At 41.7% G+C, this 23,111-nt stretch overlaps 2 protein-coding genes across 9 annotated transcripts; both read right to left on the reverse strand.

The window, feature by feature from the left end:
- Window positions 1-3,179: 3,179 nt before the first annotated feature.
- C16H5orf15 (chromosome 16 C5orf15 homolog) lies at window positions 3,180-10,970 on the reverse strand. Of its 3 annotated transcripts, none has more exons than XM_086621458.1 (3): window positions 10,871-10,970; window positions 6,731-7,356; window positions 3,180-4,660 (listed from the first exon to the last, which is right to left on the reverse strand). In XM_086621458.1, exons 1-3 carry the CDS (start codon window positions 10,968-10,970, stop codon window positions 4,529-4,531), a joined length of 858 nt encoding a protein of 285 aa, XP_086477584.1. In that variant the 3' UTR covers window positions 3,180-4,528. The 3 variants fall into 3 exon arrangements, with proteins under 3 accessions (XP_086477584.1, XP_086477586.1, XP_086477587.1); XM_086621460.1 differs by having other exon boundaries at window positions 10,862-10,970; XM_086621461.1 differs by lacking the exon at window positions 10,871-10,970 and adding an exon at window positions 7,532-7,813.
- A 2,432-nt stretch (window positions 10,971-13,402) lies between these two features.
- VDAC1 (voltage dependent anion channel 1) lies at window positions 13,403-21,966 on the reverse strand. Of its 6 annotated transcripts, none has more exons than XM_009992529.2 (8): window positions 21,897-21,966; window positions 21,276-21,325; window positions 20,785-20,937; window positions 20,642-20,694; window positions 18,221-18,448; window positions 14,988-15,138; window positions 14,549-14,606; window positions 13,403-13,541 (listed from the first exon to the last, which is right to left on the reverse strand). In XM_009992529.2, exons 1-8 carry the CDS (start codon window positions 21,961-21,963, stop codon window positions 13,450-13,452), a joined length of 852 nt encoding a protein of 283 aa, XP_009990831.1. In that variant the 5' UTR covers window positions 21,964-21,966; the 3' UTR covers window positions 13,403-13,449. The 6 variants fall into 6 exon arrangements, with proteins under 6 accessions (XP_009990831.1, XP_086478021.1, XP_086478019.1 ...); XM_086621895.1 differs by having other exon boundaries at window positions 15,099-15,138; window positions 21,897-21,963; XM_086621893.1 differs by having other exon boundaries at window positions 18,221-18,490; window positions 21,897-21,963.
- Between the last annotated feature and the right edge of the window lie 1,145 nt (window positions 21,967-23,111).

Genomic DNA, 23,111 nt, shown 5'->3' on the forward strand with positions numbered 1-23,111 from the left:
CACAGAAATACCCCTTTTCCCTTTCTATTATTTTTGTAGCATTTAAATTTATTTAAGAGCAATCACATTTCTCATCTCCACATTGTAAATTAATTTCTCATAACTCAAACCACCCTGGTCAGATAAACCTTTCTCTATTCACCCCGTATACAACTGAGCAGCAGCCAAGGACAGTTGACTTAGCTGAATAATATGCACTGGTGCTAAATGAAAATTAAACTATAAATATTTTAAAGTACCTGATTTCCTGGATAGTAAAAGTGAAAGGTATCATTTGTTTAAACTATCCTATTCATTATTTCTTTCCTCGTTCCACAAAACCCAACCACTAACGAGAACCTACATAAATAGAGCTTCAACTTTCATCTTGAGAAGTTTAATCAGAAAGCTCTTCAGGAATATTTTATTCCTTTTATCAGAATATTGATGGAAGTCATAATTCACTTTAATGTGAGAAAGTTTCCTTTCTTCAGTAAAGAAATTCATCACGACATTTCTTGTTGGTAAGATCTGACATAAATCTGCTTGCTTTTTCCTCTATTTGATCTCAGCTCTTTATGAATTTTTGATTGCCTGCTCTTCATTTTCCACAAGAAAATTCAATTAAAGAAATTAAAAAACAGTAGTTCAACCCTGATTACCTCATCAGCAAATGGCTCTTTTATTGCACAATGGGATGACACATGCCTCGCTCTCCTGGTGCTCGTAGAGCCCTTATAAAACTGGGTCAGGAGAAACCTTTCCCTCTTTATTGGTACTATCGGGGAACAGCGTATCAACTACTCGAGTCAATTCCACCAGGCACTTCCCCTGTCCAGGCAACCATCCAAGGGTCATTGTGAATGAAAAACATTCCTTGGGAAAAAAAAAAGCGTGGAAGTCACTGTGTGCATTTCAAATCCATCGCGTGTGAAAGGGTGCAGTCCCATTTTACAGCACCAAGATGACAGACCGAGGCACGATTGTGCTGGAAAAGCAATTCGGCGCAGTCCTGAGCCAGGGGGGAGGTGGCAGTTCACTATTTCCTAACTTTGTTTCCGGTACCACCTCGCTGCAAACGAAGTTGAGCAAGTGCATGCCACGTTGCAAGGACTGGATGATGACAAGACACCTTTGGCAACAAGCTGATTATTTAGCACCCAGCGTTTCAGGATGCAAACAACCAGTGTTAACTGGGACTGCAGCCTCTATGTTACGCTGATATCACGAGCTGACAGCTGGAGCGGATCAGCCATGGACAGGTTTTAAGAACAGTGATGTTCCACAAACATCTTTAGCTAGATTAATTTGCATCCACAAACTTTCTGCTTTGGTTCACTCATTAGTAACCCGATGGAGCAAGATGCACCATAAGCACTTAGGACACATCAGCATCCTGTAAGAGAATCCCTTTAGACAATTCCCCAAACGAAACCCACTGTTTAAAGAACTTCAAGAATTTCGAATTCATGTTAATACCCTGTGAATTTAAAAATATTCAAATAAGCTGCCCTTAGTATCATTAGTAAAAAGCCTTATAAAAAAAAAAATTGTATAAATATTTTAAAGAGGTTTTTCTTAATTGTGAGATAAAGATGACGTGCACAATAGCTAAAGCAAAGAGTAACTGCTCATCTTAAGCGCCTGGAGCGAAGCAAAGCTGCACTCTGCCACAGAAGACACACGTGTGAGCCATGATTTCATGCCCTCAAGGATGAGTTACCTAACTCAAAAGATTTCAGTACTGATATGACCATCAAGAGGCTCAAGATACGATTTTCTCCTCTAAGGTAACTTCATGAAAGAGCATCTTCAGAGCAGACAGCTAAATGGACATTTCAGAAGAGAATTTATTAACATTTGCAGTACAGCCAGAGCTGCAGTCCATTAGGCCTAAACACCATCAGGTGCACCTAATGAATACTAAATCTGTGGGACAAGGATCATCACAGCATAGCTAAACATTAGAGCATTTTAAAGCACGATGACTGCAAACCAAACTGCAGAGAAGCAGGTTTAGTAACTGAGTTGACATTAGGCCTTTGACAGTTTTCCCTAAAAAGCTCACAAAAAGAATTCTTGTTATTAGCTGTGCGCATTCCTCCTCCAGCAAAAGTCAACAGGGTTTTAAAAGTGTGGGTTTGTTGGAAGGAACAGCTCAAAAGCTGGAAAGCTAATAAATTTCTCTCCCTACAGACAGTCTTTTCACAAGGACACGCAGTTCGAGGGAGGGAGGGCAGGAAAATGCAAGGTATTTCCACCAACATATAGTCTTAAAGAGAACACCATTCTTCAGTCAGAAAGCCTGGAAGAAAAACGTGTGGATTGGTTTGACTCAACCAGCTGAACTGTGCCTCAAGAGCTCTGGAAGACATCCAAGACAGAACAAGGTAACACATCTATGGACTCCAGAAATCAACAAAATATGCCTTATTTTTACTAATTTAGGTCAATGTTAATGTTCTACATTTTTAAGCAGCATTCTAGCTATTATAGTCAGCCAAGTGGCTGAAAATGTAACGTCTGCCTTGATGGCCTAATTCACGGGATGGGTCGAAGAGAAAATGATGTTTGAGATTCAACTTTTAATGTACCACCATACTTGTGTGCAGCTGGGAGCTTCAGGACCTCCTCCAGAGCTCTGTGTAACAACTGAAAGGACACACAAGTGCTCTGCCAAGTGTGAACATGCTATTCTCTACTGTCAAAATCACTTCATGAACGTTGTTTAAGGAGAAAGCTACTGAACTTCTTGGGTGCGAAAACTCTAGCCACCTCCTCTCCAATTCCAACATTTAACCATCCTAAAGGAGCTTTGCAAAGTTACCTTGCCCTTTGGATCCTGACCACAGCACTGTCGTGCTTGAATGCGGGTACGTTCAGATAAGAGTTTCAAGGATCTTCCACCAGAATCATTAATTGTACAACTTAAGTAAAAAAATTACTTGCTAAAGGACTTATTAATTCCTACAGCTTAAAAGATTTGATTTAAGCCTTGGTATCTACCCTACGTACCATTTAACAGATGCATAAACCAAAACTCCATACATTCCCTGCACAGAATGAATCCAGTCAGTGACAGAAAAGATGGTTTTGAACTGGTTACCCAATCCCAAGCACAAGCAAGATCTTTATCGTAAGGTACCATATAAAAGCAGTGAAACAGTTAAGATAAAAAACACAAGCTTATTATTTGTCATTTATTTTAAAAACCTTATTCAAAATATTAAGTGATACAAGTCCAAATACAATAAAAATTACTGCAAGAAAAGAGTTTTGGGATATTTTGTTTGTGCTTTACTGCTCGTGGTTATGAAAAGAACGAATTCAACAGTAAGATTTAGAACTTTTAGCACTTCCTTTGTAAGGTAGTATCATGCCTTCAGACTCCTCATGCCAACAGCTGTAAAGTTGATTTTTTTCAAAATGCTACATGAGTACTTGAATACCAAGTCATTAATTATGGGGTTCTGATCCACCATTATTTACATATTTATCAGTTTGAAAACTAAATCACAAACAGAATGTACAGAAAACTAAGATTTTATATTTTACAACTCATGAAAACATAAATAACGAAAGTACAAAAGACAAGGTAAAAAAAAAACTACTGTACCAGTAACTTGATTTACACTAATGGGTAAATGTTTGCCAAAAGTTAGAGTGCGCTGTCTGACTGGCAGCTCTACACACCATGACTTTCACCTGCCTGTTACCTGGGTCAGAATAACAACAAAATAAATTCTTCTTACATTTTCAGGCCTCTCCCATTTATAGTACAGCAAAACACCTAGCTGTTTTGGCAAGATTATTCAATAAGGCTTATTTTCCATTCATTAATTAAAAGGTAATGAAATTGTCATAAATACCATTAGAGAAAAAAAACTGGACAGTCAAGAAGCTGCATATCTTCGCAAGAAATTTATGGTAACTTGTGATATAAAACGGTTTACCCATAATTATTTTTAAATTATTTACTGCATGAACACACACTGAAGTCATGAAATTGCTATGCTAGCTCTTCTGCCTGAAATAGGATCAAATTATGCAACAAGAAAACAGAACCAAAAAAAAAAAAACCCCAAGATGAAAGAGTTGCAGCATCAGGATTTAAGCACAGAAAAAAGTAATTATATTTTAAGTTTGCAATATAGTTGGATTTATGAGCCATATCAGTGATTAGCAAAGAGATCGTTAATTTGATTTAGTGATGCCAAAGTCATTAATTTATTAGACCTAAAATATTTTATGCTTATTTTTTGTATTACCACTATTAAGACTGCTCCAGACAGAGGGGATGATGCTTAATGAATGGAAAGAGCACTAATTATTAAACTCTGTATCTTTATAGTTGATATAAAACCTGACCAAAGTAGCAAACAGATGTATCATGCCCTTGATCTTGCATGAGATTTCATCTCAAAAACACCCAGGTCAAAGAGAGTACATCTCATTTCAGTACAAGCAGCATGTTTGGAATACCTGAACATCGTTACATGACTAGGCAGGCAAAGAGTGATAAGTTCAGCAAACTCAAATCACAGTGCTTTCAAAATACATAGTCATTAGTTATTTTCAGGGAAGGCATTGCTTCATTAACATTTTGATCTAAACGATGATATTCTACTGTCCTGGAGCACAGGCCATCCCTCCATCTTCGGCTCTGAACCAACAAGAAGATCTGAAAGAAAGAGCAGCCAGCTTACATAGTGCTGTGGAGAAACATTTTGGTTTTGATAGACAGCTTAACAGTTCTACTGACATCACAGTTCTACCTCTTCATCCTGGCAACGCCATCACTGTTGCTGTAAAACGTGGCACTAGTTGTCAGCCGCTTCCATGCCATCCAACCTCAGCCACAGTTGGGCAAAAACATGGCATTCAACCCATAACTCTTTCAGTAAATAGATGTGTGTGGCTTCAGAAGTACTGCAAATACAGGCTGCTAAACGATCCCCAGCTGGTGACATTTGTTAGGTTATTCATCTTACCTATTCTGGCATTTCACCCTTGTTAAAAATAATTGTATTGCTGGTGCAGAAACAAAGGCAACAGGAGCAGCGACGGTGCAATTTGATCAACTGTTTCTGCATCACAGCTCAGTGACTCCCTCAGCAGGATCAGCAGAGCAGTTAAAGAGGCTACAGGATAAATCAAAGCACTCAAATCAAAGTGATCGGATTTTTAAATGTCCATTATCTTCACTCTATTCAGCCTTGCTTCTTACCAACATCATTTAAGAATCCTGGAGAGGGACTTTTTCCAAGGGCATGTAGTGATAGGACAAGGGGTAATGGCTTTAAACTGAAAGAGGGCAGATTTAGATGGGATATAAGGAAGAAATTCTTCCCTCTGAGGGTGGTGAGGCACTGGAACAGGTTGCCCAGAGAAGTTGTGGCTGCCCCATCCCTGGAAGTGTTCAAGGCCAGGTTGGATGAGGCTTTGGACAACCTGGTGTAGTGGAGGGTTTCCCTGCCCATGGCAGGGGGGCTGGAACTAGATGATCTTGAAGGTCCCTTCCAACCCAAACCGTTCTGTGATTCTATAATCCACTTTACTAGACAAGGCAACTATACTGGCAGAAGGGGAAATGGGATGGTGTGAGCGGGCACAGGTAAAGAAAATGGAGAACCTAAAGCAATCTGACTGTTGTCTCACAGAAATACATACCACTATCTAGGTACTTCAAGTATTAGTATATTTTCTATCCCCAAAATCATTTCTAGGGCTAAAAAGTAATATCAACAGATAGCTTTCCAATTACCCAAACGGTACTATCAGCATTATTTCACTTATGGAGCAAAGACAAGGCATTTTTTTATCACATATTTGAGCTTCCCTCAAAGTCAAATCTTCAAATGTAACATAAACAGTCTTCAACGTTTTTCCCTATAAAGACTTGGCAATGCACATTCCAGATACGTCACTGCACTGTAAAGCAGAAGGTTTCAGGGCTTTTTTTAAGCTGTGTTCTTTTCAGAGTCCCCCAAATCCTGGACCAGATCAGTGTTGTCTCTACAAGGATAAACACTAAATTTTCCTCCTGTTTAAAAACTAACCTGTGATGTAATTGAAAATTTGTGCGTGTGTCTGCACTGAGTCTGGCTGGGCTCGAGTTAGCTTTCTATGCTAGCAATAGATTTTGAAATAACACTCATCAGGATACTTTTGAGATACAAAGAATTCGTTTGTTCTGAAGAAACAGTTCATTGAAAACACTAACTTTGAGCTTCTCTGTGTAACACTGGGAAGAGCATTAAACATTTCCTAAAAGTTTGTACTTCAGCCCTCAGAATATCTACGATACAAAGACCACCTTGAAGCAAATTCTTATTGCGAGGATTATTACAGCTACAACATTTCCCCACCATTTGGGATTAAACTTCCCTAAATTTGCTGTTTATGATCCTGTGCAGAAGCAAAACTAGTTAATCAATCACCTTTGCTCGACTTGGCTCAGGTGTCATTTGTAGAACTCGTGTTGTACACTGCCAGTGTCCATTACTGAACCGATTGATTACTGATGTTATCGATTAACTCGGTTTTCTAATCTAAAATGTTTGACTCAAGTTCATTTTCACTGTGCAGATAAAAATGACAGCAATGATCTGCGTATCAGTATCACAACACCACTAAGTGGTGGAAGACTTCATTCTCCAAAAAGCTGTTTCTCTGATTAAAAAAAGCACACACGCAACGCAACTTCGGTGTAAATCAAGCTGCTTCTCTCAACCTTTCACAGCACACCTACCTTCCTCTTGTTGTGATAGGTGACATAAACAACAGCGACCAAGAAGGCAACTACGATCAGATGAAAAAAGAAATGGCTGTCTTCTTCTTCTTCTTCTAACCCTGTGACAGAAACATCTTTTATCTTCTCATCAAGGGACTTGATCTCCTCATTGTAATTACTAATGGTGTCAGAGTCGTCGTCTTCTGGCATCTCTAGGTCTGGGTTGTATCGGGAATTCGACGTCATTTCGTAAGTGCCATAGTCATCTCCTCCATCTGACTCCACAGTTTCTTTTATGACAGATGGTGAACTATTTAGTGTGTCTTTCAGATCTGTCAGAAGATCCTCTTCCTCAATTTTAGTATCTTCAGAAGCATCGACATTCATTTGAGATACAGGGCTAGCAGTCACCACTCGAGAGGGAACATAGGGTGGAGAATCACCTTCTGCTGTAGGTGGTTTTACCGCAGTCACCAAATTTATTTTAGCTGTTGTTGGGAACGCCTCTTTTTTTGTCGGGCCTGCCTCTTTTTTTGCTGGGGTTATACTCTGCAAGCTGTCTGTCAAATTTTGGGATCTGTTTAGTGTTTCGTTCTCACTTTTAGAAGAAATATTTTTTTGAAGCATCTCCCCGTTCTCAGAACCTAAGAAAAGATGAAAAACAGTCAATATTAACCACAAGGCACTAACTTCTCTTGTGATACTTCAGCAATAAATGAGAATTATTGCAAGGCATTTACTTTATAGACAAGAAATTGTAGGATGAACAGAGCGTATTTCACACGGCAAACTTTTTATAATTCATAGAAATTCATGCACCCGTCCTTTGGCAACTTCAAAAGAGAAGCCTTGAATGAGACAGGAATTACAGCTTGGAAGCACATGCTTTCTAGATTAATATGCCAAAGTGTTCTTCAAAAATTTAGCATGCATATCTTCCATACATGGAACTTCAGAGACATGCCCTCCACCCCTTTGTGGATTTATGATGTCTTGTAGAATCATACATGATCAGTATTTTCTCCATCATCACTCTTCCTCTCACAGAATTTGCTGAGGTCTACAAAAGAATTTCTCCCTAAAGCTTTTCCTGCAGTTAGAAGTTTTTCAATCTTCTACCATTGCACATTTTGCCAACAAAAAACAGGAACACTCTGCAATGTCTCCTTCAGTCAGAACACAAGGTCCCAGCATCTCTTCCCAGGCACTTACTTTCACTGAATTTGTAGAAACAGAGAAAGATTTCCAATCTTATGTTAACTCAAATGAAACTCCTGAACCACAGCTTAAATAACAAAGCTGAAGAAAGGACAATCTGACTCCACGTGCTCCTGTAGGAAAGCCTTTTTTCTGAAGAAAGTCAGCAACACTGCTACTAACAGTGCACTCTTAGGCAAATTCATAATCTCTCCAGTGTCAGGATAGCTTTGCAGAACTATGCAAAAAACAAGGTGAACATGAAAACCACACGCAGGGCCCATCATCCCTCTTCTCTATCCAAAGGAAGGTAAAAAAAGATGCACTTTCTAAGTAGCCAATGGTTTTTTAATCCTAAAAAGCAGCAAAGAGCAAACTATTCATGTTTACATGTCACCTCCAGATTCACATCAGAAAGCACCTTAAAAATCAAGAACACATTTTAGACTTCCAGTACACATCATAATTTAAACAGTGGAACCATACTTGCCTTGTATTTCGGCATGCCAAACTAGTTTTTTAATTTTTTATTTTTTAGAAAGTAACAATACTTTCATTAAGTGCTTCCAAGGAGCTCCGTGGTTCACTGGAAAGTTACAGATTTTAGAAACGAAGCCTTCAACCAACCGCTTGTGTCAAATTACTCACAAGTAAAATACTATAGAGGGGACACTGAATCATGTTATTCATGAAACATGTACATTTTCAGAGGAGCAGTTACAACAGACTTCTCCTTGTTCACATGGTACACTTTTCCAGCACGAATTGCTCCTTAACCAGCTGAAATGGAGAAGACTCAACTAACCCCACACGAACTAGACATTGCAGTACCTCTCTGCTAAAGTTTCAAGTCAATAACTTTACATTTAACACACTCACCATTGCTGAAGAAAATACTAGTTTGAATTATTGTATCAACATTAACTTATAGAATCATAGAATGGTTTGGGTTGGAAGGGACCTCAAAGACCACCTAGTTCCAACCCCCCTGCCATGGGCAGGGACACCCTCCACTACACCAGGTTGCCCAAAGCCTCGTCCAGCCTGGCCTTGAACACTTCCAGGGATAGGGCAGCCACAACTTCTCTGGGCAACCTATTCCAGTGCCTCATCACCCTCGGAGTGAAAAATTTCTTCCTTAGATCTGATCTAAATCTGCCCTCTTTCAGTTTAAAGCCATTTCCCCATGTCCTGTCACTACACACCCTTGTAAAAAGTCCCTCTCCAGCTTTCCTGCAGGCCCCCTTTTAGTACTGGAAGGCTGCTGGAAGGTCTCCCCGGAGCCTTCTCTTGTCCAGGCTGAAGAGCCCCAACTCTCTCAGTCTGTCTCCACAGCAGAGGTGCTCCAGCCCTCGGATCATCTCCGTGGCCGCCTCTGGACTCGGTCCAACAGCTCCATGTCTTTCTTGTGCTGGGGACTCCAGAGCTGAACGCAGTATTCCAGGTGGGGTCTCACAAGAGCAGAGTAGAGGAGCAGGATCACCTTGTACAGGACAAGTTTAGACAATTCTTATCTTCCCCTCAGGAGTCAAGCCAGCTAATTGCATACGTGGAGATAAATGAGGAAAGGCAGCTGCAAGACAGTTTCATATTTATAGCTAGCCGGCGTGTTACGAGTGAGGCAGGCAGACCTTACTGCCACCTTCATCAAACAGATGACAAGTATTAGAGAGTAACAGCTACACTGAAATACAAACACGCATATTGTTCCTACAGAACTACATTGCATGTATCCTTACACTCCAAATCATTCTTAAACTCGCTTTACCATGAAAAGTTTTGAAGGATACATGTTTAAAAGCAAGGGACTCCCACCAGCCAATGCTGCAGCTTCAGAGCAAGAAGGAATTACTTCCTATTATTCCTAAAAGACGTGATTTTTTTGTTTTAGTAGGAGCAGCAAGCTTAGCAGCTAAACCACAATTGATTTATGATATCCACCCAAAAGTATTCGGCATTATGACGAGTGGTTGCACTGTTTACAGTTACACAACACCGTCAGATGATGTCAGACAGGACTCCAGAGATGCCTCAGCTGCAGAAATAGATATTAATTAATGGTCAATCATAGCGACAGAATTAGCAACACGGTTCCCTTAGCGAGCACTGCACATCTGACAGGGTCAAAACTCACTTCCAGGCAAACTTACGTTTTAAAAAGCGAGTGAGTTATTCCAAGATTTTTGAACTTAGAAAGTCTTGGTTTCCCACAGGTTTCTGTCCCACATCCTAAACCTCTTCCTTCATTCCTGCCTACCCATTAGGCCAGGCAAGGGGTAACACGAATAGCTGGTTTGGATGCACTGGTCGACAAGCAAGACAGGAACTGCCGGCTCAAAACAGCTCCCTTTATTATTTCCTTTAATAATTCCCTTTCTCTTCACTGCTCCACTAATCCTCCATCTAAATCAAAGAGGAATTCACTGTGCTGAAAACGTATATTTCTCATCGGCATTTGGTCACAGCCGGTCCGTGGGCTGAAGGGAAGTCGGAGAAAGGAAACGGATTTAAATCGGAGTCGATTGCAGAATAACAAAAGTTCATTTTCGGAGTGGGGAGGGGGGGGAGGAAGAGACTAAATAAAACGGGCGCCCAGCTGGAACGATCGGATCGAAACATAAACCGTGATGGACGAACCGGTCAGCTGAACTGGTCTCACAGCAATAATCCAAACGGGAACACCGGCCGAGGAAGCAGCACGTTCGTTACACGCGCCCGTTCCCCCCCGACGCTCGCTCCCGCCGCTGGCTGCGACCATCCCTCCGGGAAAGCCAGGGGCCGGGGCCGGTTCCCGGGGCCGAGGCCACAGCCGCACCGGCGGCGACGGCACCAAGCAGGCCCCACCGGCGGCCGCACCACCCTTTAGGCCCAAAAGCGGTGAAGACGAAACCGGCGGAGCGACCGCGCAGCGCCCGCAGAGAGACAGCCCGCCCCCCGGCCCGCCACCGCCGCCGCGCTCACCGAAGGCCCGCTGGCCGCGGGCCGCCACGGCCCAGCCGCAGAGCAGCAGGAGGCAGAGAGCGCGGCCCGCCGGGACGCCCCTCTCACCGGCGGCCGCCATCTTCCCGCGCACCGACGTGGCGACGGCCCCGCCCCCCGGCGCCGCGCGGGCGGGCAGCGCGCCTGCGCAGGAGCGCCGCCGGTGGCACCGCCGCGCATGCGCCCGGGGGGAAGGAGGGAGGGCGGCGGCGGCGGCGGCGGCGGCGGGGGCTGCCCGCGTGTGACACCGGCCCCGGACGGAAAATAGGGATTTCCGCCACCTTCCTTGGGACGGAGGTGGAAGATGAGGGGATGAGGCCTCCGCACACAGGCAGGGCCCCAGAGAGCCCTCATGTGTGACTGGGCTCTGCGGTGCCGTGCTGAGGAAAGCTTTGTGCAGAAATAAGATAAGTTTATGGGCTTTAATTAGAGGAAAATAGCCACTCCGTTATCCCGAATTCCTTAAGCCCTGCTCAGGAAGACCCACCAGCCAGTCCTACACGCACTCCCCAACAATGGAAGTGTGAATACATCATGAAACAGGGTGTAAGGATGGAGGAAAATAATTTTACAGCGTGAAAACTTGGGAAGAAAAACGCTTTCCTGTTTTCACACCACGAGGCGATTCAAGCCCCAAGAGAAGCTGATGATGGGAGAGCAAATTCCAAAACGCAGATGCCTCAAAACCAATAGCAAGGAGCCCAAAACAGGGCATGGAGACACTGAGAGAACACAGGACACGCATGGAATACAGGGATGTAAATTAATTTTGAGTCTTCGACAAGTTACTGCGAGCTGGTTGCATGCGATCTGTTCGGACTGGTGCAAGCTGGAAGAGGGCTACGTCCCACAAACGTTAAATATTTGAGAAACAGGAACAGGCCGCCATGAGAAGGAAGGCAGCGGGCATTGCACAATTCTCAGGCTGTCGCTGAGGCGGATCGACCCGTCTCACAATGCCGTAAGGCTGTTGCCTCATGGAGCACACAGAATTATAGAACGGTTTGGGTTGGAAGGGACCTCAAAGATCATCTAGTTCCAACCCCCCCTGCTATGGGCAGGGACACCCTCCACTACACCAGGTTGCCCAAAGCCTCATCCAACCTGGCCTTGAACACTTCCAGGGATGGGGCAGCCACAGCTTCTCTGGGCAACCTGTGCCAGTGCCTCACCACCCTCAGAGGGAAGAATTTCTTCCTTATATCCAATCTAAATCTGCCCTCTTTCAGTTTTTAAAGCCATTGCTCCTTGTCTTACCACTACATGCCCTTGTAAAAAGGACATCCTCCTGTACACGCAGCCTCTCGCCATCGGCACACCACCCACCTTGATTGCTGACGTATAAAAAAATACAAAGTTTTAATGAAAAGCATCTGACGTTTATCCCAACTGATAACTGCTCATTGCTCGCACCTATTTGTTTATATAAAGGTAATTCAGCTTGGTGAGTTCTGCAATGAAAGAAAGATGAACACGTCACGTTATCTTGTTTTCTCCATGAGCTAAACACATGCGTATGTGCAGGTGCCAGAGCTCAGCGAGCACTAAGAACATGGCCATGTCTGGAACTTACATCTACGACGTACTTTTTGTTTGTGTGGTACAAAATACGCACTAAGATGTTGCCAGGCTGCTTCTGGAACCAAGAATGACTATGAAATTGTTTTCACAATTAACACAAAGTAAAAGGTGACGTTTCAATATTTTATTCAAGTTGGGTTTGGGTTTTTTATCCATTTTTAGTAGTGTCAAGTACAGCATTTTGGGGTCTAGTTCCACACAAAATGGAAGACTCTCTAAAAATGTACCCATTTAGTTGCTAAAAAAAATTGTTAATAAAACAAAAGTCCATTTTAAATTTAGTGATGCAACTGTGTGATTGCAGTTACAAAGACTCTTCCCTGATTATGGCCCTGTCTTACAAGCTTTCCAGCGCAAGGGAAAGGAACCACAACACAGGACAGGTAGTATTGGCTGAGTCACATCAAACCTCCTCTGCAACGGACTTACACGAGGTGGGCAACCTAAAGCATTCTGGAGACAGCTGGAGGTGCAAGATAACCAAATAAGACAAAACCATTCATGAAATACCTATCTAAAAATAATTCTTTTTTTTAAATCCCTTTTTCAGACAAGTTTGCACATTCCATCGTGTATTGAAACCTTAAGTGTCAGAACATTTTACTTACAGAATTAACAGTACAATATAGTGGTCTGCGATTCTTAAAGTCTCCATTTTTATACCATATTAACACATTCCTTGTGCAGTCAATACATTAGGGAAGGTAATCAATACCTTCCTATTTCTTATCATGTGGCAGCTGACATGTGATGGGCAATAACATTAAAAAAAAAAAAAACCTGGAGTTAGGATTTTTTTTTTAATGCTTTTGCTCCATTTCTGTAACAACATCATTTTTAAAGCTTCGCTGTCTTTAACCAGGACTAGCAGGACTGATACTTAGCAATACTTGCATCCCAGACATAAAACATGGAAAGGTACACTATATTCTGAAGGTAGCTATGCTGTATTTTCAAATTAGCGATTGTAGAATCACTCTTTACGCTTCAAATTCCAGTCCTAGACCAAGTTTGTGACCACCTGCGTTGACATTCTTGCCATCCAACAAAGCTGACAATGTCAGTTTGATACCTGCAAAACAGAAAAGTGAGAGAAAAGAGAACTGTTAAAAACCTGGAAGTTTTTTTTTTTAATTCAGTAAATGCAGCATCCGTGTTGCTGCGTGGGTAGGCAGGTTAACGTGATTTGACAGCTAGCCTTGTAAGGACTGGGCATTCTAAAACAATTTGCAGATAAGAAATCTTTCTGAGTTATGAAAGTTGTAATAAACCACGGTGACAGATTCTGCTTTTTATCAGGCCAAGTAATTAAAGCTCTGAGTCAGTTCACTGCTCACTGCTGGTCTACTGACTAATCTGATTGTAGAGTCCAGTATTATGAAAAATTGGGACCTTGATACTTACTCTAGAACCTTTCTAAACCACTTTAAAGTCTAGGTATGAAGAGGCCCAAGCCCAATCTACTGCAATATCTCCTGTCAATCTGCTTGGTATTCTGGCAGCAGATTTATGAGGCTAAAACCGATTTCACAGCAGTAAGATTGTCCTCTTGCTGGCCAGGGGACCTTGAGAAAGCCACATTTTCAGAGAATCATAGAATCATAGATTGGTTTGGGTTGGAAGGGACCTCAAAGATCATCCAGTTCCAACCCCCTGCCATGGGCAGGGACACCCTCCACTACACCAGGTTGCCCAAAGCCTCATCCAGCCTGGCCTTGAACACTTCCAGGGATGGGGCATCTATAACTTCTCTGGGCAAAAATGCAAAATAAACTCAGTATCAGGAAGCTCCTGAAAGTACTAAAGATGCCTTTACTCATCTTTGAAACACCCAATTGTAGATATATTTTGTATCAACATAAAAGAGTACCAGCTGGTCAGTGGATGGTGGTCTCTAAGAATTCTGCTTCCAACAGACATCAAAAATTACCAGAGCAGGCCCTGGAAAAGTTCAGCACTGGCTTGCCAAGCAAACAGCAATCTTACAAAACCAATCACGTTTTGTCACAACAAACCCTCTGCTATTTCAAGATTAAAATATCACTTTATTGATTCTGAATTTCTTCTGCAAAGACGTACCTGGCTTTAAAGTCTGAGTGTATCCTAACCCGATCAGACTGGAGTTGTTCACTTTAGCCTTAAAGGGAAAAAATACCGTATGTAAATAACGTGGTACCTTTCTTCAAAGTCCTTCCTACTAGAAAATTAAGTAACACTCTTTAAGCAGGTAAAGTGTTTCACCTTTTAAAATTAAAACCAAAATAAATCTGGAGTTAACTTTGCCTCAAAATTAAAATCTCAAACCAGTGCCCAGTAACATGATAAAACATTCTGCGTCACTTTTAAGGAAAATCCAATATTTATGCTCTCATGCTGCCAAAACCAAGACAAACAGATGTATGTGCCAACTATACACCACAAAACTGCATCAAAACCGTACTTTACTGATGCAAAGGTTGCTTCACGTCTCCAACAGGAGATTTTCAAGTGCTTGTAAATGTTCATGCACAGCACTCACGGAAAAAGAGGCATCTGGGTCAATCTGGTACTTGGCTGCTATCCCAAAGCGAGTGTTGCTGTTACCGGCTGTCCAAGCAAGATTCACGGCAGTTTCCAGTTTATCGTTCACCTTCTGGTAAATGGAGCCTCCAAATTCCGTTCCGTCATTCCTGGAAGGATTGCATCAGTCTAGTTTTAAACTGCACCCCAAAATAGTCAATCTTTTTTTTTTTTTTTTTTTCCCTCAGTAAGATCTATATTTGCAGAACATTCACTTAAATCTCATTTAATATCCCTTTAACAACTAAGATCAAGATATTAGGCCGGATTGGTTATGGAATTGTTCTTAAATGCCCAAATTAATTGATGGTTACTATATTTCAACAAACAACTTACAAAACTGAAAGAAAGACCATGACGAACTATCAGAAATAGACTGTTGATGACAGCTTCCAATTTTCCTTCCTCTCTACATGGAGTAGAGAGATTTATTCTTCTCCGCATGTCTCTGAAATTGTTCTTTTCCCAGGCATACGTCTCCTGAGTGCCCTGAAGGGGCTGTACCCCCATGGCAGAGCCTGAGCAGTCATCCTGGCACTGCCTCAGCACACCTTTACCAGACACAGGTGAACTGTATCAGCAGTGAAGATGCCAATTTAATGTCCAAATCTATGGGCTTTTGCAAACAACTGCCATTTGCAGTAGTCTTTACAGTACATCTGTACTATAGATGTCTCCGCACTAGAAACAGAAATGAAACTGATTTTATTTTGCAGGATGATGACAGCCAGCAGGACCACTGCCACCCAGCAGCACAGCTTCCATTACTGCTGCCACCAGTGTCACAGCGGGAACAAAGGTGTGATCAATACATTGCAAAACCTTAGAGCATGCAGATCGTAAAAACAAGAGGACAAATGCTTGTATAAACGGATTATTGGAGTTACCATACTAAAACAACCTTTATTACAAGGCTTCTAAAAGCCTTGCGTTCCTTGTAAAGCAGTGGGCATCTGAAATTCCATTTTAGCTCATTTTCTTAAAAGAGGATACAAACATATTGCACGAAACTGGCTTTGAACCACAGGAAGACCTCTGCCAATAAAATACTTACCATTACTTCTAAACTATGAAATAATCTGCTTCCATTAGAGTATTCCAAACCTTTGGTGATTAAAAAAGGGGCAGATTTAGAATCTCTCCGCTTTCCCCCCTTTGACCCCGATGTTCCTCAGTTCGTAACAGCTGCACAAACAGCAGTGAGATGCCTATTTAAAAGTTCAAGCAGTAGCAGCAGCCTTTGCAATTGTGAGAGCAATTTTTCCAGAAAAACACTACAATATTTACTTCAGCTAAGACTGAAGCTCACATATAACTGCACGTGCTTGGCTCTCAAGAAAAGGAGGGATTAAAAAGGACTGAGGAGAGCTGGTGAGACAGGCAGATTTTGTGCAAGGTTCCCACACAGCTCTCCTGCAACATTGAGGGGAGTCTAAGCTACACTTAAGATTAACGCGGAAAATCATATTTAAAACTAAAAATTATCCAGCCCTACCTCCCTTTAGTTATTATTTGTTATTAAAAATCATTAAAAAGTCAAACCTCCTTCTAATTCTAATAGTAATAATAGCACTTTTCAGACGTAGATAAAAAAAATGACCCCGCTATGAAAATCAATATCTTAAGGCACCACTAAGGAAGGCAACTTGCTCAAGTCCCCAGCTGGTCTGTGTAATGCCAGGAACCAAAGAGGATGCTTCAGGCTCCACCTCGTTCAATTATCAGCTGTGCCACAGCATCCCTGTGAAACACTGAATTTCTGGATAAAACATCCGAGCAGGGCAGCGATGGGAGCTCCAACACAACTGCTTCTGGGATTTTACAAAAACTCTGACGCGTTTCAAAGCTCAAACACATCAAGTACCTAACTCATCTGTCACTACCAATAAATAGCATTTCCGTTCATATCACACATTTATGGGTTTGCTTGTTGATTGGTAGAGTATGAATATTAAATAGACAAACTAAGCGTCCTCCTGAAGATGATTTATCATCCATGTACACTAACAGCAACCTCAGGAGCAGCCCCTCAGGAACCCAAGAGAGAGCACAGTGAGATCTGCTGCTGTTACCAAGTTATTTTCTGCTGTTGCTTTAATTAAGAGTAATGATAATTACAGCATTTTATAGCAAAAGCCAATAATACAATGTTTTGAACTGCTACAGTATAACAGAGTAGAATCATCATGCTTGATAGAGTAACTCCTAACTCCTGAGTGGAGGGGGACCCCACGTATTGTTTGGGTAAGTTTTCTGCCCACATTTTTGTGCTTTGGCAATCCTTCAGACACCCCGTCTGGGCTGCGAAGGTTCGAGTGTTCCGGCAGGCAGTGTGAGCTTCCTAAACCAGATCTCTGCAAAGCAGCAGGAACCAGAACAGAAAGCCTTTGAAGAAGCAGCTCCAGGGAGGCAGAGCAGCTGTTCAGGCCCCGAATGGGAACAGCCTGGATAGCTTTGCTACATGGAAAATATCCAGTTACCCAAGGGAATGGGAAAGGCGGGGCTGGGGGAATGGATTAGGGATTGCCTAATCTTAAAAAGCTGTTTTCCCAAAGGCATACGCTGCTTTTTTTAAGAGGAACACAAGACAGAGAAATTAAGGTTTTCATGGAATTCAGTCCTGGTTTCCCACTGTTCCTGCATTCAGAGAGGACAAATGCTTGTATAAACGGATTATTGGAGTTACAATATTAAAACAACCTTTTACACCATATCCCTTGCAGTACTGAAACAAACCCAGTCCGTATCTCTTCCATTCATTCCCTTCCACCTGTTCTTGTTCATCCTCTGATTAACTCTTTCATCTACAGACCAAACCATTTGCTTGAGATTGACACGTACGAAAGGAAGGCATTGCTTTTATTCCAACTTCCACAAAGAATATTTTTATAACCCACTTGTTTGATTATACTGCTAATAGATTCTAATAATCCTTGTATGTTAGAAGGATAGACACTGGATGCTTGGGTGCTCAGTGAGTTCCAGTTCCTTCCATCATGCATCCCCTCACCCACATAATTCAAAGAAAAGTTAATGCAGCTAAAAAAAACAGCTTGTCATCTTAAATGAACAAGTAATTTAACATTCGCCATTCCCTTTTTCACCCCTGCTGAAACTCCATCCCTTTCAGTGTTACAGTAAGCAGCAAAATCCTTTCAAATTCCTTTTTAATGCCCACCTGCCAATACTTACACATTAGTATGAAGCTGGAATTCATCAGTCTTATAGCCAACAGCAAAGTTGCTCTGGGTTACTCTAGACTTCGTTGTCTCAAAAGTCATTTGGTAACCTGCCAGCCACCCCTCGTAGCCAAGCACCAGGGCTCCACGTATTGAAGGACCAGCAATATCAAAATCCATGTCGCAGCCAATGTTGATGTGTTCCCTTTTGTACCCTGTCTTAACTTTAGCGCTCTTTTTCCTAAAGAGAAAAGAAAGAATCTCGTCTCTTCGAACAGGTACACTCGTAGGTAGCAATTCAACCAAGGCAGTTACTTTCACGCAGTGAATAGTCCTTGAAGACAAACTATACATAACTGGAGAGCCTCAGGATGTGTCACCTTCTTACCTTTCATATTTGCAAAACCCTAATTCAGCTACAGTGAGTTATTTGCAATCGAGCAATGAAATGCGCTGTGGCACCCCAGTAAGCACTTCTGGGCTGTGTTCTGAAAAGCAGCAGCACAATAAACCCGCCTAGAGGCGACAAAACCAAATAAATCCTCATCTCCAACTGATCTGACAGTTTTGGAAGTTTGGTAGAGCCAGCGAAGGAATGGAAACTGTGGCAGTTTACAGGTTTGCCACAAAAAAATCAATAGTAGTTGGCCTGTCCCAAACAAATAGTTTTTAGAAAACCCTAGTGAACTGGGTAATTTCATTTACTGTGACAGATGTCGAGAAATCACAACTTTGCCTCCAGCATCCTGAGGGAAAGTCTCTGCTGCTAAGGAAGGAGGCTGCTCCAGTGGCTCTGACACCCCGTTCTCTCCTTGGGATGCTTTAGGAAGTTTAACGTTACAGTCTTTAGAAAGGCTGCCAGGTTAACGCAGAAATAAACTTTCCTGAATCACTTGTTTCTTTTTATATTACTGACCAGAGCAGTGTTTTCTCATGTGTCCTTGGATCAGTTTACATCAAGGGTGCAGAGCCTCACAAGGCAGGAAAGTTATATCTAATATAATCAGCCACTCTCATTTCAGATTTTTTTCTTTTCTTTTTACCTTAGAAGTGTGTGCTGTCTTTGACCAAATCTTTTACTGAGATCTGTCTAGAAGAGTCAGGCTAATTTGAAATTTCAGATCAACCTTCCACTTCACCTAGCAACAAGTCTCCAAGAACTGTTCCAATGCTGTATCAGACCCGCATAGAGATTGCTCTCTTTTTTACTATTATTTCAGACTAATTTCTTGGTTTTGCAAAAGCAGAAATAAAAAGCAAGAGTGCCAAAAGCACCCAGCATTAGCTTGTGTGCAACTTCTGTAACAGTCAGCAGTCCCTCTCCCACTGATGCCAACAGGGACAGAGCCAAGCTGACACGGCGCGCTCCTAGAAATGACTTTCCCTGTTGAGAGACTCATCACAGCCAGTAAGTAGTAAGGAAGGGGGAGAAGGTGTCTCATATTCAGACATGAACCTAAACCAGGTCACACCAGGATTGAATCTCACTCCATTTATTCCAATTATAACAGTCCTCCCACAAGGCAACCCTTCTAACTCGGGTACTATAGTGTCTGTGAAGCGCTTAAGAAATAACTCTAGAGGTGCCACTTACCATTCTCATGCAGGTTTTGTCTTTTTTATTAAGGATCCTACCAGCTACGAAATAATTATCTACAAACTCTGGAGATTACTCTAGTTAACAAATACAAAAATATCTAGTTAATGTAGAATTGGGAAGGGACTGGAAGCAGTTTACAATGCAGGACGTGATCCAGAAGACAGAGTGAAACCTCCACCAGGACTATGATCCCGGCAGCCTGCGGTGCAGGGGGCTAACGCACGGAATATTTTGACTCACTGGCAGCACTGCCTGCGAAACGATAATCAAGGATAAAAAATAAACCAACATCTAGACCTACAGCTGCTGCTTAATCCCTCTGGCCCACATAAAATGTGGCATCCAATCACCGTGTCAGAAGCACCCATCCAGCACCAAGGCACGCTGTGGCCAGCAAGAACTCAGATGAGAAATTCAGCTTGGAAAAAAAGCCCAATTACTGCGTCGACCTACTGGAGTCGTGGCCAACTGGCTCCGGGAGCTTGTTAAGCTTTGCATTACAGCTGACTTGTTCAGCGCTTTTATTCAGACAGCAGCTCGTCCTCTGATGTCAGAAAGAAGCAACAGGAATGCAAACAACATCTTTTCTTCCCATCCTGATTCTGACTGCAATTTTCAAGTTACTGTATTCAAAAGTTCACTTGCTATAGCTCAGGATTAAAAAGGGATTGTTAATACTAAGATTTAAATCAGTGGTACATGATTTCATCATATACAGGCTGATTATTAACCCTCTCGGTATCTTAGGACAGGAGTAAAGAGGCATGACAGTATTCTGGAAAACAAAAATAAAAAATCCCTTTTTTTTGTCACTTAAGCTTACTCACTTCTTACCCAGTGTTAGGAGAGAAGGAGGAGTCAAAGGTCAGCTTCAGGCCACGTGCAAGCTGAACAGAAAAGAGATTCACTGGTTGGATCCACAATTAGAGATTGTCGTAAGTTAATCTGTAAATTGCATCTTTTGAGCCAAAAATTACCTGATCTTCAAGAGTAATCTCAGTGCCTAGTGTGTTGTCGGTGTTCCACTTTTCTGTGAACATCAATCCATACTCCACCCATTTGTATTTTGTTTCCAAACTACCACTAACTTTGCTCGTTTCTGAGTTTGCTGAACCTGAGCTTGTAAATTCCTAAAAGGAAAAAAAAATATTTACATGTACATAATATATATATTTGCAATACTTATACTTGTAGAACGTATTAGTCATTGTAATTCAGGATATTATTCAATGCTACAGTAAGCAATTACCATGGTTGCAAAGGAGCCCTTCACTGTATCTTCTACTCTTAAATTTGTGCACAGTCTCGTATATTATACAAAAATTGTAAATGCAAAGTAACTTGCAAGGTTATAAATACATCTGAAAAATGGTAAGGGGAAAGTAAGAGATTCTACTTTTGAAAAGAAATATACAGTAAACACAAGAACAGTGCAATGTTTTGGATTTCCACGTCTTTCCAAACTCACCAGTCCGTTTTCAGATTTTGTTTTCAAATCAAGTTTTATTAACCCAAAACCTAGAAGATGAGAAAAAATATGAATTACATATAATGCTAATTTGAAAAGCATTTCTGGTTTATTTCTTAAAACTCCCTTCTAAATCACCTGTGAACTACTAAAAAGAAACAAGGGTACAGTTATCAAACCACGTGCTTTTATGGAGCAGATTATGCACCTGGTACTCACTTCAGATATCACTTGATTGATTAATCCTACTGACCTCAGTAATATAAAACCAAATTAGGTAATAATGTCTTTAATTCATAGTGAGCAGTATTTCGTTCGTAAGCATCGAAATCCTGACATCAAGGATCCTATGCATGATACAAGGAAACAGCCAAAATACAACGCACAATTTTCTTTCAAAACAAACCACAGTCCTACAGAAAACAGGAAGAATGTTGTCAGAAGAGAAGTAACTTACCCTTCCTTTCCAGACAGCAAGGGCAATGTCAAGCTATGATAGAAAATGCTCTGGATTCTAATGGAAATTATAGGAATATTTATCAAGGAAAAGTAATGAAATCCTAACAGTTTCAGGAATCAGGTGGACAGCGAAAAAATCAAACTTATTTTGACATTACTTACCGTATCCCTTGGTGAAAACATCTCTGGCAGATTTGCCCAGATCAGCATAAGCAGGTGGAACAGCCATTTTCTGGGGAAAACCAAAACATAAACCTCAAATGGGAAATTACATTGTTCAGAAAGCTACGTAACTAATTTCAGCCAGTTTTATTTTCTATCCACCACCTATCAGTTAAACACAGCCTGAAGAAAGCAGCTACAGCACATCGTGCAATTAGATTTTGCTCATTACCAGCAGAAGCAAGTAACAGGCACTTGCCATTGAGGACGAGAAACAGGTGGCAGAACAAATATATATGGAAAAAAAAAAAAAAAAACCAACAAAAAACAGTCTGTGCTTCTCAAAAGAGTTAAGTGTTGTTCTCTTATCAGTATAACCGCATGAATGAACAACTTCTTTTTTTAAAAGCATTTTCAGAAACGTTTCTGCTGTTTCTTGCAACAGATCTACACGTTCTGATGCAAAGCATTGGGGCGGATTCATCCACGCAGGAAATCGAACCAGGACAAGCATCAGGAGCATCTCTCTCCCCCTAATTCTGAGTAGCAAACAGATACTGCTAACATTTATGGCAGCAAAATTGACAAACAGTCATTCTTCCACATCAGTTTTCTTTGACTTTGCTTCTGCTGTTACTGGGTTAAGATGTCTCCTTAGACATTGACCTTTTAAGTGTTTTTCTGTTCATCAACAGGGAAGAAAATGAGCTTGCTGAGAAAAACGAAGGCTGAAGAGATGCTACGCTGTGAAGTGAGGCGGTCGGGGGGTCACCACAACCCCCCTTCAGCAAAGCCTGGAGTGAGGCGCCAGCCCAACGGGGAGGACACGGCAAGGGCAGCCTTCTCCATCATGTTTTGTTCGGTAGGGATGCCCACGTTGCCATGCAGGTCCTCACCTTCCCATCTTCAGCAGGCCCTGACCATTCTTAGTTCAGTGGCCTCCTGTAAGAGATACGAACGCATCCCATTTTCTCAGCCGCTACAAAAACTGTCATATCCTATACGGAGGAGAAAATATGATCCTGAGAGGAACAAGCCAACCAAATCTACTTTCTTATCCAAGTACAGTAATTTGTTCTAGGGGAGCAAAGTCAAACAATCTGAAATGGTGTACGCCTTCTGTCTTTATAGACAAGATTTTGTAATTTTAAAAAAGCAAAGGAGATAAATCATACTTATAAAGCTGGTCCTCTCGATACTAGATGTTGCACTAAA

This window comes from Tauraco erythrolophus, chromosome 16 (genome assembly GCF_009769465.1).
Source record: "Tauraco erythrolophus isolate bTauEry1 chromosome 16, bTauEry1.pri, whole genome shotgun sequence".
Taxonomy (NCBI): domain Eukaryota; kingdom Metazoa; phylum Chordata; class Aves; order Musophagiformes; family Musophagidae; genus Tauraco; species Tauraco erythrolophus.